This window comes from Frieseomelitta varia, unplaced genomic scaffold (genome assembly GCF_011392965.1).
Source record: "Frieseomelitta varia isolate USP_RPSP 00005682 unplaced genomic scaffold, Fvar_1.2 scaffold_218, whole genome shotgun sequence".
Lineage (NCBI taxonomy): Eukaryota > Metazoa > Arthropoda > Insecta > Hymenoptera > Apidae > Frieseomelitta > Frieseomelitta varia.
Window position 1 is genome coordinate 9,689 of NW_025109944.1, and position 21,933 is coordinate 31,621.

The window sequence follows — 21,933 nt, forward strand, 5'->3', positions numbered from 1 at the left end:
AAAAAAAAAAAAAAAAAAAAAAAAAAGGAGAAGAAAAAGAAAAAAAAAAAAAAACGATGATGGACGAATCGAACGTTTTAGGTATTCTTAGCGGCTTGTTTCGAGTTTCCGTGGAGAACGTTAGAGAACGAACAAGTCCTCGCAGCTCTTCGTTTTCCTCTTGAAGCCCAACAGGTGTTTCAAGATTCTCCGGCGATGCTTGTTCCGTCTCCGTCTGGTTGCTTGGTCGCGATCACGTTGCGGATTCAGCTTGATCTGCGCTAATATGCCGACCAGCAGCTCGTCCACGTGATGGGCAAGCCCCGACGAAGTTTCGATGAATTTGCAGCCGCAGTTGTTTGCCAAACGTCGGCCAACTGTTGGAACAGGCCAACCAATAATTGATTAACAGCATGTTGGACTCACGGGTGTGAACGAGTGATTATTAACGCGGTAATTTTTTTTCTTCTATCGAAGGGAAATTGGCGAGGAAAATAATTCCGGCAATGTTGGTGATTTTAGGCGAAATATTCAGAATATTGTGCACGAATTTGTTAAATTGTTTATATTTGTTATTTCTATTTTATGATTTATTAGTTTATTATTATATTTATTAATAATTTATTAATTTATTTATATATAATTATTTCTATATAATTTTTAATTATTATATTGCTATATAATTATTTCTATATAATTTTTAATTATTACATTTCTATATAATTATTTCTATATAATTATTTCTATATAATTTTTAATTATTATATTTTTATTATTATATTTATTATTAGTTTATTAAATTATTTATATATTATTTCTATATGATTTATTAATTTGTTATTATATTTATTATTAATTTATTAATTTATTTACATTTCATATATAATTTATTTAATTTATTACTTTATTTATATTTCTATATAATTTTATATTTATTATTAATTTATTAATTTATTTCTATTTCTATATAATTTTATATTTATTATCAATTTATTAATTTATTTCTATTTCNTTCTATATAATTTTATATTTATTATTAATTTATTAATTTATTTCTATTTCTATATAATTTTATATTTATTATTAATTTATTAATTTATTTCTATTTCTATATAATTTTATATTTATTATTAATTTATTAATTTATTTCTATTTCTATATAATTTTATATTTATTATTAATTTATTTATATTTTTTAAATTTATTATTAATTTATTAATTTATTTATATTTTTATATAATTTATTTATTTATATAATTAATGTTATTTCTATATAATTTATTAATTTATTATATTTATTATTAACTTATTAATTTATTTATATAGTTATTTATAAATTATTTCTATATAATTTATTAATTTATATAATTATTTATATACTATTTCTATATAATTTGCACAGGGTGGAACGAAAAGTTTGCCGATGGCTATCGTGAATGAATTCTACACGTTGAATTTCGAGGTGAAAACAATTTTTCTTTCTTGGATCTACTAGTCACATCGAGGTGAAACTTTTCCAAGGTCACAACAGTACTCTTGAAAAATGGTAAAGGTGAAACTTTTCCATAGGTCACAATAGCACTCTTGAAGAATGGTAAAAATGTTTCTTGATCATTGCGTGCTAACAGCGACTTTACGATTCTGAACATGTGAATGTTATATTACATAGTGTTTACATTTCGAATTATGTCAGCAGTTAGTTCTGCCATTCGATTGTTTATCATTCACAATGATGCTACACAACTACGATAAATGAAATGTCAGTGAAACCTAACGCGAAAATTACGTAAAATGGACATCGACCACGTGACCATAAAGTCGCTGTTAGCACGCACGTTGGCATAACCTAAGAATTACCCCAAAAATCAACCCCACATTTGAATCAAAAGAAGATTCCCTAAACGAGAGTAAATAAACCTAAATTGACCAACATAAATTTTTACACTAATCTAGGCTTGCAGTTAGTTATCTTTATCAATTTCTTAACGAGCTGTTCAATTGTTCTGAGACAGTTTGCCATCTCGCGTGATGCTAATTGCCACGCGTAATTACGCTCTCGTGCTCGTTGGCATTAGGCTCGAGGTATCAAGTGAAATCTGGCAATCGGTAATTCGAATCGAAATTACGAATTTATTTCGTGCATTAGGCGTCGTTGGACAGTATCGATGGTGGATATTGTAATTATCGCGTTGCTCTCACGTGAGACGATAATTAATTTCTTTTTTTTATTTATCACTCTGACCTAAAAATCAGTTGCAGTGACGAAACAAGTGAAAAAATAAGGAATAAAATCAAATGCTGTTTTATTTGACAGAATGTACGAATAGTGAAATAATTTTCCAGGGGAAGGTCATTTCCTTGTTTGAATATTATTTTAAAACTAAAATTCTGGAACGTTTACTGCAAATGTATCTACTGTACATACTACAAATACATTGCATATACTAATAGCAATATAATAATTTTCTGTACTAATAGCAATATAATAATTCTATAATAATTTTATAATTTTATAGTAATATAATAATTTTATAATTTTATAGTAATATAATAATTTTATAATTTTATAATAATAGCAATGTAATAATTTTATAATTTTATAACAATAGCAATGTAATAATTTTATAATTTTATAACAATAGCAATGTAATAATTTTATAATTTTATAATAATAGCAATGTAATAATTTCATAATTTTATAACAATAGCAATGTAATAATTTTATAATTTCATAACAACAGCAATGTAATAATTTTATAATTTTGTAATAATAGCAATGTAATAATTTTATAATACTGCATGTTTCATATGTTATAAAAATTTATTATACATATACACATATATCTGTTTAATTATATTTAGTAATAAATTGTACAGTGCAAAGCATGAATAAATAATCTTTTTAAATTTTAAATATAATAAGTTATGCTTACTTGAATAAAACAAGTTAAGTTATATGTTATATATATTATATATAGCTATAAATTCCTTTTATATAATAATACGTACATCATCAAATTTTAAATATCAAGTATTAAACTATCAAAAGTTGTTGCATTTAATTATTACACTGATTGTCATTTAATATTAATTTGATATGTTATTTAATATCAAAATTTGATACAAATGCAATAAGAGATGATGGATATACTCAATGAAAATGACTCGAAAGTACACTGACTTATTTATCTTACAAGGATTGATCATGCTGTACACTAATTCTGTACTACACATGTAAATATATCCTAGAAAAAATCCTTTATCACTTTTATGTAATAATTATTTCAACTTTCGTTCCAAATTTTACCAATCGTCGTGTTTCACTGTAGCATCAATAGAGTTTCAGAATATCCTGTACAATATTTGAATATTTCATTAGTACACGTTAACATTATTCCCCTTCGATTTTAAAAATATACAATTTATCATTATTCAACAGCATTCGAGTTGATACAAATTGATACAAAAATTAACAATCAAAAAAGAAGCAAAAAAAAAAAAAAGGGTAAATTTGACAATTCTAACGTATCGCGCGTCCAACAACATAAGCGAACGCGTTATGAAGTTTATTCTTTTTTTCATTGCACCAGCACGAACTCACCAACAGATGGGACCTCCCGTTTTCGCTCGAGATCAACTTTGTTCCCAACGAGTATCACGCCGCGGCTAGCCATGTAATCACTCTTCCACAGATACAACAACGTCTCCTCGGCCATTTTCAAGCTTCGTCTATCCACCACCGAGTAAACTACCACGTAAACGTCCGGGCTGTACGTCGAGCAAAATGTTTCGACCTGGAACAAACGAGGAAAAAGAAAAGTTACAGCAGTTTATTTTCTGTTCTTCTACTCATTATTTTTACATAATTATACATATTCTTTACATAATTATTTTTACATAATTATACATATTTTTTACATAATTATTTTTACATAATTATACATATTTTTTACACAATTATACATAATTTTTACATAATTATACATAATTTTTACATAATTATTGTTACATAATTTTTACATATTTTTTACATAATTATTGTTACATAATTATACATAATTTTTACGTAATTATTTTTACATAATTATACATATTTTTTACATAATTATTGTTATGTATATACGTGTGATACGTGCGTATATACTTGCACTTGAAATTTTCGGTAAGGTTAAAAGTAGATTTGCTGGTTTGTTCAATATTTCTATTTTATTGATCGATTTTTACTTGTGTCCAGCTTCTACTTTATTTATCAAGTTTTAGGTTTTTGTATATCAAGCTTCATACTTTATTATGTCTATATTTTATTTACATTTTATTTCAGAGAAAAAGGTACTGTTATCTTGTACTGGGAACTTTCGGAATTTCTCGTTTGGTTCACTGGCTTGTTCAATATTTCCATTTTACTTATTTGCTAAGCTTTCACTCGTTTCATTAAGTTTTCATGTATTATGCTTCATTTCAAATCTTATCTATTTGTTATCTATTTTCTGTATATTGAGCTTCATGTTTTATTACATTTAAATTTCATCCAGTTTATTTATATTTTATTTATATTTATTACGCTTCATTTGTCAAGCTTCTACTTTTATTGAAAATCAGCGGTTCACTCATAGAAACGACAGTGACACAGCCTCAACTTGGAAATACATTGTTATGGATACAGCGATTAATAATTATCTCCTCCCCAGGCATGTATATTCTTCAATGATAAATCATTAATTATGAATTTATTATTGATAGGCAGTATTAATATTAAACAATAAATCATTAATATTTATAATCACAATAAACGTACTATAAATTATGAAATGATATAAAACACAACAACAATAATAATAATAGTAATAAAAATAATAATAGTAATAATAATAATACATAAATTATAAAATTGTATTCTATATATATAATAAAACAATAATAATAATAATAAATAACAATAAATCATTAATATTTATAATCACAATAAATGTACTATAAATTATAAAATTTATTCTATATATGGTAATAATAATAATAATAATAATAATAATAATAAAACACAACAACAATAATTATAATAATAGTAATAAAAATAGTAATAATAATAATAATAAAACACAATAATAATAATAGTAATAGTAATAACAATAATACATAAATTATAAAAGTGTATTCTATATAATAATAATAATAATAATAATAATAATAATAATAATAATAATAATAATAATAATGATAATAATAATAATGATAATAATAATAATAATAAAACACTAATAATAATAATAAAAATAAAATAATAATAATAATAATAATAATAAAATGCAATATAAATAATAACAACAACAACAACAATAATAATAATACACAAGAGATACATATTTCTTCATACTCCAAACGTTTCTCCCGCTTTTCGAGAATTGTTTTATTGCTTGGCCAGCCTTTACAAGATACTGCGCTTGACGCTTCGGCCACGAGTTTCACGGGAATTTCATTAGACCGGAATCTTCATCGTTACTCTAATGCTTAACTAGCATTGAAAATGGAGATCTCCGGGCCACACAGCATGGGCCAGCGGTGATAATGGACCCTAAGCCAGTTACTTTGCCCTTTAACCCCCATTAAATAGCCCATCGTTGCGGTAATTCTACGGGAGTACCATTCGCTGCTTCGTATCATCGCGGATTTTTCCAAAATGCTCAACACTATAAAAATAAAAATTACTCAAATATAAAGTACTCATATATTCGTGATCCTCTTCACGGATATTTAACAGTTTAATTCAACCTGTTTCGAATATAATATCGTCCAGTTATTCAACATAGAATGAGTCTTTTAGTTAGTGTAAAAATATAATTTAGTTATTTGTAAAGATATGTCGATTCTTATCGCTTTTTAATACCTGTCATTGTGAAAAGGAATCTCGAGAGTCCTTTTTTCTCATCGACAATTTTATTTTTTACACCCTTTACTTTAATTATTCGTTATTATTTATCATTGGCATTATGGGAGAAAAGGGAATAGTAAAAATTTTTCCACTGTTTCGTGACTTTGTGCTGTGAAAATGTCACTTCGTTGTAAGCTGAAGCTTAAATTCCTAACTTTTGTTCGGTCTTTTTCCATGCATATTTTGTAGAAAAGTAAAAATAATATTATATATATGAAATTGTATATAATTATATACATATAGTATAACATGTTAAAGTATATAATATAATAATATTATAATATGTATAATATGTATTAATATAATATGTATAATATAATATAATATAATATATATTAATATGTATTTAATATGTATTAATATAATATGTATAATATGTATTAATATAATAATATTATATATATGAAATTGTATATAATTATATACATATAGTATAATACGTTAAGGAATAGCTACATTCTTTTGAAAATAAAACGAAAATGAACTATGATGGTATAATTACACACTATAACTACAACAAAAACATTACATAAATGTAATATAATAAATAACATTATTTTAGTAAAATTTTATACACAATATATGTGTAACATTAACACATAATAACTTGTCTGAAACTTACTGCAATATTTTAACTCATCATTATTTTATATAATATTTTGTATTATATAATTATATAAATTATTTTATATAAATTATCATTATTTTATATAATATTTTGATATTTACTATTATTTATTTATTATTGTTAATTATTTTGTATAATCATTATTATGTTATAACAGGAACAGAAGTTATTTTAAGTCTATTTTAAGTAAATTTCATTCAAGTTTCATTCAAGGACGCAGAGAAAATCACATTTCTACGCTCGAAAACATGCACAAAGATCTAAAAAACTATTTGACCAAAATAAAATTAAACTCTATGCAAAGAAACGTTAGGCAGGATTTAAAGAGTAAAGTCAAGCCCGCATTGGAACGTTAAATGAAATTTTCTTTCGAAAAGGGGGGAGAAAGTTCGCTATTGTTCGGAAAACCGATGCAAACTTTTGCCTCGGTATTTTTTCCTATCTCCTGGCAAATTAAATATATATATATATATATATATACACAACACGAGCACGATATATACTATGTTCCCATCGAGATAAGGGTAATAGGATGTCGAGCGGAGATAAGCTCGCCGTTTGAAATAAGCAAGCTAATCGCTTCGTCGCGGAAATTCGAGCGGAAGAGCGCAAGGACGAAAGGAAACAGAAAGTGAAAAAGCACGGTTTGCGAGTGTATTCGTTTAATTGCACGAGAACTACACTGTCAAACTGGTTACGCAGAATATGATCAATCCTCGACTCGATACTCGAAATTCAGCTGGATGATTTGAATTTGAGGAAAGGGAGGAGCTTCGTTTATTTTATTTATAAAAAAAATTCTTATATTAAAAAAAGAGAGATATTTATTTTTTTCTTTATTGGGTATTTTGTTTTTATTTTATTTCTTTTTAATGGTGAGTAATATAATGTATGATGTAGCGTAGTATTTAACGGTGAGTAGTATAGTATAGTATAGTATAGTGTATGCTGTAGCATAGTATAGTACAGTACTAGTGTATGCTGTAGTATAGTATAGTACAGTACTAGTGTATGCTGTGGTATGATATTGTATAGTATAGTACTAGTGTATGCTGTAGTATGATATAGTATAGTATAGTATTAGTGTATGCTGTGGTACGTATAAACAACATAGTATAGCATATATACGTAGTATAGCATAGTATAGTGTATGCTGTAGTATAGTATAATATAGTATTAGTATATGTTGTGGTATAATATAGTATAATATAGTATAGCATAGTATAGCTTATGCTGTAGTACAGTAGAGTATAGTATTAGTGTATGCTGTGGTATAGTATAGTATAGTATATGTTGCGGACAAATCTGAAATTAAATTATAGCTTAATTCGTAGTATAGCATAGTATAGTATGCTGTAGTATGGTATAATATAGTATTAGTATATGCTCTGGTATAATATAGTATAATATAGTATAGCATAGTATAGCTTATGCTGTAGTACAGTAGAGTATAGTATTAGTGTGTGCTGTGGTATAGTATAGTATAGTATATGTTGCGGACAAATCTGAAATGAAATTATAGCTTGATTCGTAGTATAGTATAATATAGTATTAGTATATGCTGTGATATAATATAGTATAATATAGTATAGTTTATGCTGTAGTTCAGTATAGTATAGTATTAGTGTGTGCTGTGGTATAGTGTAGTATAGTATAGTACAGACAAGTCTGAAATGAAATTATAGTTTAATTCGTAGCTTTTTAATAATTATTAGTTTCAACCGTACGATGGAAATAATTATTAGTTTGAACCGTAGAATTTTCATCTGAAATTATTACTGAAATTATTAGAAGAAATTATTAGATTTAATGGGACTGTGCAATTGAACTTACCGACATCTCCGCTGCGGGATGATCTATGATTTCTAGTTCTGTTTCTTGGCCGTTGAGCATCACGGAGACACTTTTCTGCCCGTATTCCTCGTCTGAAACAAATTAGAATGATCGTTTAAAATTAATACAATTATTATATAATTTACAAATTATTAGATATATAAATACAAGTATTAATAATAACAATACTGAATATAATTAATATTAATAAATATCATAAATATTGTATAGTTTATAAATTCTATACAAATTGTTTTCATACATAATTTAATATATAAATGTATTATGATATACCTGTAATACAATATATAATATATTCACATACATTTATATTTTATAACAATATATTTAATTATAGAATAATTCTTAATAAATATATAAATTATATTTTAAGTTAAATATATAATCATGTTATCTCTGCACGAACCTGTAGAAAATAATTTCCTATTGTGATTTCATAATGGTGCAAATCTGACATTAAAATAAGAAATTATGTAGATCAATTTGTCGCAAGATTGTTCAATATTTTTTAATGATACGTAGACTAGTATAAACAAAGTTATCGTATTTTAATAATAAATAATTAAATTACTAATATATAGTTACTATACGGTTGCTATATGTATAGTATTGTTATACAGTATTATATACAATAGTATTATATACAATTGCTATACTATATAGTTATATATAACTATATATTAGTAATTTAGTTGCAACTAAATTACTAATATATAGTTACTATACAGTTGCTATATGTATAGTATTATATACATATATATGACTATATATTAACTACATTATATATAAGCTACATTATATATAACTATATATTAGTATTGTTACAGTATAGTATTATATAGTTGCTATACTATATAATTATATATAACTATATATTAATTATTTAGTTATATTAGTTGTTTAGTAGCAACTAAATTACTAATATATACTACGCACTATAGTAACTACAGTAACTAATATATGGTTACTATACAGTTACTACAGTAAGTAACATATAGTTACTATACTATACTACTATACTATACTGACACATTATGGCCCCTTCTTCATTAAACAATTTTCGTATTATAATAATTCTTTATTACAATTTCGTATTATTATTATTATATATTTTCGTAGTATTATTTATTATATCTTCATGTTATAATAACTCTTCATTAAACAAAGTTCATCCATGCCTTTTTCCAAAACAACAAATATTCAACCTGATCAAATATTCACCCCGTGCAAATAATATTTCTCGTACTTTTTACCTTCTCCTCTGTAACAAACGTTTAACGATCATAATACAGAAAGCAGAAATTCCACGAAAAACGAGTGTCACTCATTTCAAAATCAGCCGAGAATTTTGTCGGACAATAACTGGCATTCGCAATTATTTACCTGCAATTTTAAAAAACATTTCGAACCAGTTCGTCTGTACTTTCAAACGGTGTATTTATCGGACGAGTTAAATTACGACCATAGACGAACGAACGGGACCAACGGCGAAAAAGTTCAATGCTTTCCGGTCGAAAGTTAATTAAAATCGCGTAATAAATCGTGCACACGCGAAATTACTACGTTTGCGAAACGCTCGTTACTGTTTAAAAAAGCGAATGTCAGTCGAACGTTTTTCCTCGAATGTTCGACGTGTTCTCGATTAATATTTTAATAATAATAATACAGCGTGATGTTTGATCTGATGGTTGCTCCGTCAGCCACGTGAAAAAAGAAAGGAGGACTATTTGCACGTTGTAATTCAATTTGCTGTAACGTGGAATCAGTATAGCCCCAAAAATCCTCTTAATTAATAATTAACCAATGTGTCATTTTTATTGTTGAACGCTTTAAATACAAAATACAAAATTGTTACTAGAATTAATTAATTATTACGTTATTAGTATTAGTGTTGATAGGATTTATATATAATTTATAAAATATAATAATATAATATAATATAATATAATAATATAATATAATAAAATAATATAATTTATATAATATAATATAATAAAATAATAAAATAATATAATTTATATAATAATATAATATAAGAAAATAAGAAAATAATATAATAATATAATATTAAACAATAATAAAATAATATAATCTATATAATATAATAATATAATAATAAAATTATATAATTTATATAATATAATAATATAATAATATAATAATAAAATTATATAATTTATATAATATAATAATATAATAATATAATAATATAATAATATAATAATATAATAATATAATAATATAATAATATAATAATAAAATTATATAATTTATATAATAAAATAATAAAATTATATAATTTATATAATAAAATAATAAAATTATATAATTTATATTATTATATAATTAATAATTATAACACAAATTAATAATTATTATATTTATTATATTATTAATAATGTGATGTGTTAATGTACTGAAATATAATATGATATGTACATCATATTATATTTTTGTATTATATTATATAATATACTATATAGAAAAAAGAAAAAAATAGAATCTAAGCAAAGGCTCAACCACTGACAAACAAATTGATTGACTCAAGTTTAGCTCAAAGATTAAAATTCCAAACAAGGAGCTTAGAAAAATAAAAGTAGAAGTATATATGTATACATGTATATAGGGGAAGCTTATCGATGTTGCCCAGTCGAAATGTGTCGGTAGATATTAAGTTCACCGTGCAACGCTGAAAATTGGAAACTTCCTCTCTTGCAGAGAGAGAACAGATGGTCTTTCATTTATAGTCAGCACGTCGCGTTCACGATCTCCAGTGTCTAAACGAGTTGGAAATCCGATTCGAACTGTAACAAATGCTCGCAACAGTCCTTGTGATTCTGCGATCTGTTCAATTTATCGTTAGAAAGAGAAGGAACCTTTTGTTTTCGTTTGGATCCAATAAAATTTCTTTTTGTCGCTGCGAGTATATTTAAATGTAATATTTAATAGCTTCTCGTAATTTATATATATATATATATATATATATATATATATATATATATGAAAATGATTAAATAATACACGTGAAATATTTATGCATACATAAAACAAAATAATTAAACGTGTACACATGGAAATTATATGAAAAAATTAATTGCAAGTAAAAGGTATACAGGAAAATTAATTAAATGATATGTACGCCTAAACGAAACTAAACATAAATATACATGAAACATAATTAATTAAGAAATAAAAATTATTAATTAATTCTTAATTAATTCTTAATTAATTAAGAAATAAAAATATAAAAATATAAATAGTTAAATAAAAATATTAAATCAAATTGAAATAAAAAAAATTAATAAATAAATATTAATATTAATATTATAATATTAATTTAATATAATTTAATATAATATATAATATAAATATAATATAATTAATATAGAATATAATACAAATATAATATAATTAATATAAAATATAATATAAATATAATATAATTAATATAAAATATAAGTATAATGTAATTTATTTTATTACAATATTAAATTAATTTAATATAATATATAATATAAATATAACATAATTAATATAAAATATAATATAATGTAATTTATTTTAATATAACATTAAATTAATTTAATATAATTTAAATATAATTTAATATAATAGATAATATAAATATAATATAATTAATATAAAATATAATATAATATAATTTAATGTATTTTAATATAATATTAAATTAATTTAATATAATTTAAATATAATTTAATATGATAATAAACTAATATAAATAATATTAATTGATGAATGAAAATAATTAATAAATAATTGACGACGTTTGCTTCAACAAACAAATGTAATTATTTTCTCACAATTGTAATTCACACACTGGGAGACACAACTTCACGATTTTGTGTTCACGAGAGAAATATCCTGCCGAAACAAACGTAATTCGTTCTCGTCGAGTTAACAGAATTATACTACTGTGCATGAAATTCGTAAAACAAACGCGTTACGTATCACACGATAGTGTCGTTCTACGTTTCCCCACGAAGTAAATTTCGTGTCAGGGCCAGTGAAATTTACAAAGAAAAAAAAAAAAAAAAAAAAGAAAAAGGATAAAGCGAACGTCTCGCACTCTTTCGTTCGTTAGTTGCTTTCAGCAGAGACAAACGTTGCTTCGATAGTCACTCCCCGTGCGGGGCAAATACAATTTACAATTCAGCGTGGCTCTCTTTGTTGCACTTTCGAACAGTTCGCAAGCCGAACGAAAGAAGAATTCGATTCTTCGACGGCTACGAAAGCTACGAACTTCGCCGAAGTGAATATCGATATTTTTCGCTGTTGGAAGTAGAGTTCAGATTCTCAACGTTCAGCTGCGTTCCACGTGATTATGTCTCTGTTAAAAGATTCCCAACGATGCACACGCGACACGACATGATAACTGAGCCGCGATTATTCATAATTAATCTCGGCTCGCGCGTTTTGCAAATCGGCAGAACAATTAGCAAACAAGGTAGTGAACATTATACAACTGAATTAACGTTACATCGCGTTGTGTTATAATCAAATGCGATGATAATCAAACCGAATTTATAATTAACTTCAGCCTCAAACGATGATAAACATTATATAATTGTATATTAATGTTATTATGTTATGAAAGTTAATTGTAATTAAGAAATCATGATACAGCAATTTTCAATTTTCAATGCAGATAATTATTGATAATCGTTAATAATTTATTTATAATTATTTATTATATTATTTATATTATATACGATTATTATTTATTATATTATTTATATTATATACGATAATTATTTATTATATTATTTATATTATATACGATAATTATTTACTATATTATTTATATTATATACGATAGCGATTTGCATTGTACATTATTATAATTTGCGAATGATAGATGTTGATTGTAAATTAATTGTGTGATATTAACAAACAGTAAATAAAAGATGTCAATTGTGTTATTTATAACTATAGTTTATCACTGATGTAGGATGTAATTCGTAACATGAAATTTGATTCACACGCTAAATATCGTAAAATGATAAATAAGCTTCGGATGACCATTGCAATTTTTATATCTGAAGTATATTCAAAATAATCTAAAATTACTTTCGTTTTAATTGACAGATTAATCAAACGACATACGTGTATACGAATTAAATTTATTTTAACTCGATAAATGATAAAAATGTGTTAACCTTTGATAAACTTATTTTGTCAAGTTCTTCATAGTTTCAGCAATATCTAAATTTCGTGTACATTCGATGCAATTCAAGAGTGACTACATATTTTTATTTGCAGCGAAGAGGATTTTGATCACAAATGATCGGCGATTTTTCACGAACGCTGCACTTTTCATTTCCTTCTCTCCCCTGATCAAGTTTATGAATATTTAGCGCACAAAATGAACCACAAAGTGGACAATTTATATGTAGGTATAGTTTTTGTTATTTTACAAAATGAAGCTATTGCAAGTTTCCTACGTCGACATTGCGATTTCCATAACAATTTCCATAATAATTTCCATCGTCGGACACTTTATCGCTAATGGCTCTGGGGAAAAAAAAAAAAAAAAAATAAAGAAAAGCGTTTACTTTGTAAGTAACGTGAAAGGATGTTAATCGTTCACGAAACTTTCGCCGATAACAAATTTCACCTCGAGTGAATTTTGCAAGACGAGATACCCAAGTGTCATTGAATTATATTTTCAATCTATTCTATTAAAAAGAAAAAATTACTAGTATTAATTAGTTATAATAATTTATTTATATTCTAAATACAACTGATCTGCATAGAATTAATTTGTTTTTATCGTATTTACTATGATGTCAATATATTATTGTTACTAGTATTTCTTAATTAATTTTTATTTATATGACAGTCATTTATTAGTGTAGTTTATATATTTAATAGTATAATATATTATGGTATATAGTATAATAGTATAATGTACATTGATATATAGTATAATAGTATAGTATACCTTGGTATATAGTATAATAGTATAATACACCTTGGTATAATAGTATAATAGTATATAGTATATAGTATAATAGTATAATATACTATGGTATATTGTATAATAGTATAATATACCTTGGTATATAATATAATAGTATAATATGCTATGGTACATAATATAATAGTATAATATACCTTGGTATATAGTATAATAGTATAATATACTATGGTATATAGTATAATAGTATAATATACCTTGGTTTATAGTATAATAGTATAATCTACCTTGGTATATAGTATAATAGTATGGTATATAGTATAAGAGTATAATATAGTATGGTATAATAGTATAATAATATAATATAGTATGGTATATAGTATAATAATAGTATAGTATAGTACAGTATAATAATATTATACTATAATATAATAGTAATAATATTGCTATAATACCAATATAGTAATAATAGTATAATATACTACGGTATACAGTATAATAGTATAATATACTATGGTATATACTATAATAGTATAATATTATTGTATATAATATATTAATAAAAATAATATATAATACACAGTTGCAGAAATCTCTTATATTTTCGTGAGCAGCCATACACATATGTATACGAGGTCCGTGATAAGCATAACACCCAACTGAACTAGCTTTCATCCTGTCAAGCTAGCAACCAGCCTTTATATATATCGTGCTCCATTTATTGATTTCTTTTTATCTAAGTGATTTTTTGTCCATTTGCAACGCGCACAGATAAACGAACATCGTTTCCACGCGCATCCATGGCTAACAATTTATCGTTGCCCTGCTCGCGGATCAATTCCTCGCGAACGGTCTTTATCAACTGTGTATACTATTGTATAATAGTTTGCCTCCGGGCACGGTATACATAGTTCTCCATCGTTTTGGCCATTATGGAGGCCATTCAGATAAGTCAGTGCAAAACCGATTGTTCCAGTGGTCGTTAGCCACGAAACAGTTAAACATGGAATTTACTATTGTTTATTGGAATTTCTATTGTAATTAGTGTTGTTATATACTTATTGAACATTATTATATTATTATTATTTATATAAAGTATGTAGTATCGTAATACTATTATTGTACATAATATTAATATGCCACTGAGCATACACAGAATACATAGTTCTTCGTTTTGGCCATTCAGATGAATTATTCTAGCGGGTCGTTAGCCATGAAATAGTTAAACATGGGATTTATTGTTATTTATTATTTTTATTGTATTTATTACTGTTATTTATTATTTCTATTGTATTATTATTGTTATATGCTCATTACTATTAAACAAATGATTAATATTGATATGGATAATATTATATGTAAAATTAAAATGTAATTATAAAGTATTATTAATGTAATTAGTTAATTATTATTAATATAATCAATATAACTAGTTTAGTATCATTCTACATAAAATTAATTAATTATTAACACGCGCAATCAATATAATTAATATATATATATATAAAATTATTAACTAGTATTATAAAATTAAATATTAACATTAATATTAATATTAAAAACTAGTATTGTAAAATTAAATATTAATATTAATATTGGAAACTAGTATTATAAAATTAAATATTGATATTACTATTAATATTGGGAAACTAGTATTATAAAACATTAACATTAATATTAATATTAAAAATTAGTATTGTAAAATTAAATATTAACATTAATATTAATATTAAAAACTAGTAATATAAAATTAAATATTAAAATTAATATTAATATTGAAAACTAGTATTGTAAAATTAAATATTAATATTAATATTAAATACTGGTATTATAAAATTAAATATTAACATTAATATTAATATTAAAAACTAGTACTGTAAAATTAAATATTAATATTAATATTAAATATTATAAAATTATATAAAATATTAAATATTATTAAATATTAATATTAATATTAAATATTATAAAATTAAATATTAACATTAACATTAATATTAAAAACTAGTATTATAAAATTAAATATTAATATTAATATTAATATTAGAAACTAGCATTATAAAATTAAACATTAATATTAATATTAAATAGTATTAACTAGTATATTAAAATTATATTACTAACGTCCGGTACAGTGTTTCCATTTATTTTATTTCCTATCTTCTGATTTCTCTTTCCCTTCAGTGTCTAGAATCCAAAAACAGATGATGATCCGCGATCGTGCCAGTTTCCCAACGTTAACAACCTCATTGTACAACTCTCCGTTTACGTGTTCACGTTTCAGCAGAGACTTTTACGAGATCGCCAGCGTTTATACCTTTGCCATAAAATTTCTGATATAATTAAGCCGCTGCCAACGCAAACGCTCACCCACATATGTACAACATTTCGCATGAATTGATAATCTCGATTTATTCGGTCAATCGTGAATTGTTAATTAATTTCTGGGGGTCCAATTGGCCCGTCGTTTAATTCGACCCACTCAACACGTATTCTCAATTTAATACAATGGATAATGATCCTCGTACTTTTCCGAATGCATAATTATGCATTTGCAAATTAGATATACATATTGTTGCTCTTCTAAATTTTCAAGTATTGACAACAAAGAAGGGAGAGAGGAGAGAATTTCTAAATCGACTTTTGTTCGTTTTTGAACATTACACTGTGTTCAAATGAAGTTAATTTTTTTCAGCAAGCTTGGAATTTTACTTTCTAATGAAAAATTGGGCGATAGTAAAGAAAATGTTAATGTGCATTAAATACGAGTGTAAAATATTTATTTACTTTGTTTCTTTTTTAAATATTTTATTAAATAATATTCGCAATTTTAATATTGATTCATAGATATTCTTATTCTATGAATGATTTATAAATAATATTCATTGACATTCATTCATATTATATATTCTGGAATTTAATATCTTTTCTACTTTAGTACTTTCGTTTTCAGCGTTAATATTTAGTATTAAACAGATGAATAAATATATAAATTGAATATGTTGCAGAATAACGTTGAATTAATATAATATTTCACACTTGTTATTAGATATCTCGAGTTTTTCATATTTTCTAGAGAAATAATCAATCACTATCGCCACGACAAAAACTATTGAATTTGTGAGAATGTATAAAATGGACGTACAAAGTCTCAAAAAATTACTCCCTGTGAAATTCAACAATCTTCCATCAAGATTTCATCTTTTCAAACGACTTCCTTAAAGGGCTAATTTCACATAAATTATTCACAGTCTACCTACGACATCCATGTGTATTTTGTATTTCCACGTGTTAAATTTATTTCCAAATTTGTAGAAGAACAATGGTCAATGGAATACAAACAGCGTCGTGCAACGAAAGAGAAATGATGGGAAACACGTTTGGAAAAATACGTTTTACATGTAATAAAAACAAGAACAAAATTAGTTAAACCCATCGAGTGCTTTGTAAACTCTGGCTTTGAAGTTGCACATTGATAGAGTAAAAGTAAAAAGTTGAAGCTAAAAAGGATTTAACGAAAGTTTGCTAATAGTAATCAACAGTATTAAATTCTATTTGTTTATCCTGTGCAACATCGGAAGATTAGAGACACAAATTTAAGAACAATAATTGTCTCGATATGAAAACACAGTGATTCATATAAGTTGCTGCCTTTTTCTTTAACTAAGCTCGGAGCACAGAGTTTTATAAGTTTGTTTCATTAAAAATATAGAATTGTAAGAAAGGAAATCAACTTTGAAATTGAATTTGAACAAAATTCTAAATATAATGTAATTATAATTGTTTGAAAGTGATAGAAATGATGTACGACCAGTATTTAGACAATTACAAATAACAAACTTTCATTTTGTAAATGACAGAAGAAAGAAATTATAAGAAATCATGGAGAGTATAATTGTGAATTATAACATAAATATAGTGTAAATTATATATTTATAATTGTAACGTGTTATATAATAAAAAATATATTAATATATATTAAATTTATTACTATAGTATATGTTAAAATATGTATTAAATTTATTAGTATAAATATATATTAAAATATATATTAAATTTATTACTATAAATATATATTAATATATACTACTATAATATATATTATAAATAATACATTATATAATAAAATATATATATTATAATATTACTTTATACTCTTTTAAATATTTCATTATTTAGTATTATAATATATACCTATATTACAAAACTATGTTATATAATTATAATTACATATTACAATGCAAACTTTAAGAAACTTGTAACAAATATAAAAATTAAATTATTATAACGAACTAATTATTAAATTATTAATTGTAGTTGTAAACTTAAAAAAGAAATAATAAAGTATACATATTTATAAGAAACAACCATGATTTTGGAGGACTTTTCAAAGGTTTCACTGAAGGTCACCATTCTGTTCATTTGGTTCCAAATATTCTTTCATATTTGCACTGCTCTTGTAAACAGCAGAAATATATAAAGACCCCTGATCTATATACTCTGTACGTTTTGCATATGTGTTTAAATTTCATAAATGCTGTATCACGTGCTGGAATAATTCAATCTCGATAAAATGACTAAATTTAAATAATTTCATTTCTCATCGCGCACCGTCTATAATCCTTCTCAAACATCGTGCATGTGAATACTCGCATTCTGCTTGAAACATAAACACTGCCTTATCCAAGAATTTCTTCCCTGAAACTTTTTGAAATTTTTGAAATCAATCACTTTTCATTATATCTGTTGGCCTTTCATTGAACAATAGTGTAAAACAATTTTTCTAAACAACTAATCCAAATAATATTCCGGATGATTTCCTCAAAACGTCAATGTTTGAAATTGGCTATGTTTCATTGTTCTTTTATTCTCTTATTAAACAATAACGTACAAGAGATCATCTAAATAATTAATCCAAATAACAGTTCGATACGTCGAATTTTTGAAATTAATTTTCCATTGTATTTTGACTTTCGACTATACTTCGACTCTTATGTCATTGAATATTGCACATGCTCGAGATTGTATAATACAACACTCGAATGATTTGTTTGCCGTTTTAACGATCAGTAACCTGATCGTAACTTATAACTGACTGATCATCAGGCTCAATTAAAACCGACTGATTGTAGACTGTGGCCTTGACTAACTGGACGCTGAATTAATTGAAGGCTGCAATGAAACTATGCACTATTTTCTGGCTCTCGTTAGTCGACCTAGTGCATCCTAAATGAAGGTTGCAGTGAGATTGTCTGACTGAAAGCTCAACTAAAATTGAGCTGACCGAGGGTTGCAATAAGTCGGTATTATTTTCTGAGACTCGTCAGTCGACTCTCCTCCAGTGCACCCTAAATGACGAAGAATGAAAGGGATGACGATATCAATAAACGACTGAAGTTTACTGAAATGCTTGCTGTACCATTAACGTTGGAATGTTAATCGTTTCAAATGCAAGAAGGATGTTAATACTTTACAATAAATTAATAATTATACAATTGTAACTAATAACCTAATAATTATATACATTACAGTAATTATTTACAGTGATTATATTTCAGTGAACTAATAATTATATAATTGTATAATTTATAATTGTACAATTATACAATAATTAAATTATACTTTAATTAAAAAACATATATATATATTATATTTATTTTTATATTATTATATTTTTATATAATATGTATTTTTATATTATTATATTTTTATATAATGTATTACTATATTTTATATTATTATATTTTTATATAATGTATTACTATATTTTATATTATTATATATTTATATATTATTATATTATAACTATACACTTATATATTTTATATATATATAAAAATTTAAAAAAAATATATTTTAAAAAAAATTATATATATAAAATATATAAATATATAAATATATATAAATTTATGTATATAAAATATATAAATATATATTTTTAATAAAAAATTGTACTTTTAAAAAAATTTATATATAAAATATTCAAATATATAATTATAATATAATAATATATAAATATATGAATAAAAATTTATATAAATATATATAAATTTATAAAAAAAATTTGTATATAAAATATATAAATATATATTTTTAATGAAAAATTATACTTTTAAAAAATTTATATATATAAAATATACAAATATATAATTATAATAATATATAAATATATAGATATAAATTTATATAAATGTATATAAATTTATAAAAAAAATTTATGTATATAAAATAAATAAATATATATTTTTAATAAAAAAACTTGCACTCTTAAAAAAATTTATATATATAAAACATATAAATATATAAATACAAATTTATAAAAAAATATGAAATACATAGACATATAAATTACTTTCTGACAAGACGATGAATGTTCTGAAATCTGAAGCATGAAAAGCGACTCGAGAATTTCAGAGTTGCTCGATTCATTCGCAAAGTACGACGCACGTTCATTTCGACTATTGTAACATTTAGGGGAGATTTATAATAACATTAATTACAAAATCGCGTTAGAATTCGAACACTCACCGAGAGAAGTGTCGTAGGCGCAAATGTAGTCGCTGGTGGTGAACTGAGCAGTGAGGGCGGTTTTCCCAACCCCGGACGCGCCCAGCATGCCGACCTTGTAAGTGGCCACTCGTTCGTTGCTCGTGTCCTCTTCAGCCTCCATCCCCGAAAGCTGCGACGCCGAGCTGAAACACGCGAGCAGACTCTGACACGAGACTCGGTATCGACCGGCAAGAAAACAGAATGAAACAGAGAGTTCAAAACGGAACCTCGCTTCGCCTTCTCCTCCATTCGATACCATTTCTTTCGGTGAAAATAAAAATGTGCACGTCTGCCGAGATTTAGCCTCTCCTATCGAGATTTAGCTTCTCTTACCGAGAAGCAGAGCAGGGATTTGCTTCGTCCCGTTCATTCCAGACTTTACGATTCGCGCTGTAAATTCTGCCGGACGAACGAGAGACGACGAGAAGCTACAGTGTCGTCGCGGTACTGTTCGATGGTTTTATTAGCGAGTGATCTCAGCTGCACACAGGGTGTTCAAGTTTCAAATTTTCTCCTGTTCCGTGAGAATTGAAATTGTCGTTGTGAATGTCACCGATGAACGAAAGTTGATGATAAAAATGCGTAGCGGTGGTTTGATTGTTGCATATGTATGTATGAATAATTATTGAAAGAATAAGTATTTAAAAATAATATATGCGCATTTATTTATTATTGTATTATTGTTGTGTAATTATTGTATATTATAATATATATATATATATATATATATATATATATATATGTGGTACATATATTATTTAGCATATTATAATAATAACAAATTACTAATATTATAATAATAAATAAATAAGAACATAATATAAGGATAATAAATTATTAAAATTATAATATAATATAATATTAATATCATAATTATAACAATAAATTATTATAATATATTATAATATAATAAAATATTAATATTATAATAATAAATAAATAATAAAATAATATAATAATAATAAATTAGTAACATTATAATAAAATATAATATTATTATAATAATAAATAAATAATAAAATAATATAATAATAATAAATTATTAACATTATATGATAT

General features: G+C 24.6%; 1 protein-coding gene across 1 annotated transcript; it reads right to left on the reverse strand.

The window, feature by feature from the left end:
* Positions 1-12: 12 nt before the first annotated feature.
* On the reverse strand, positions 13-21,133 carry LOC122527449 (ras-related protein Rap-2a-like). The gene is made up of 4 exons (XM_043651656.1): positions 20,854-21,133; positions 8,367-8,458; positions 3,581-3,773; positions 13-356 (listed from the first exon to the last, which is right to left on the reverse strand). Exons 1-4 carry the CDS (start codon positions 21,131-21,133, stop codon positions 121-123), a joined length of 801 nt encoding a protein of 266 aa, XP_043507591.1. The 3' UTR covers positions 13-120.
* Between the last annotated feature and the right edge of the window lie 800 nt (positions 21,134-21,933).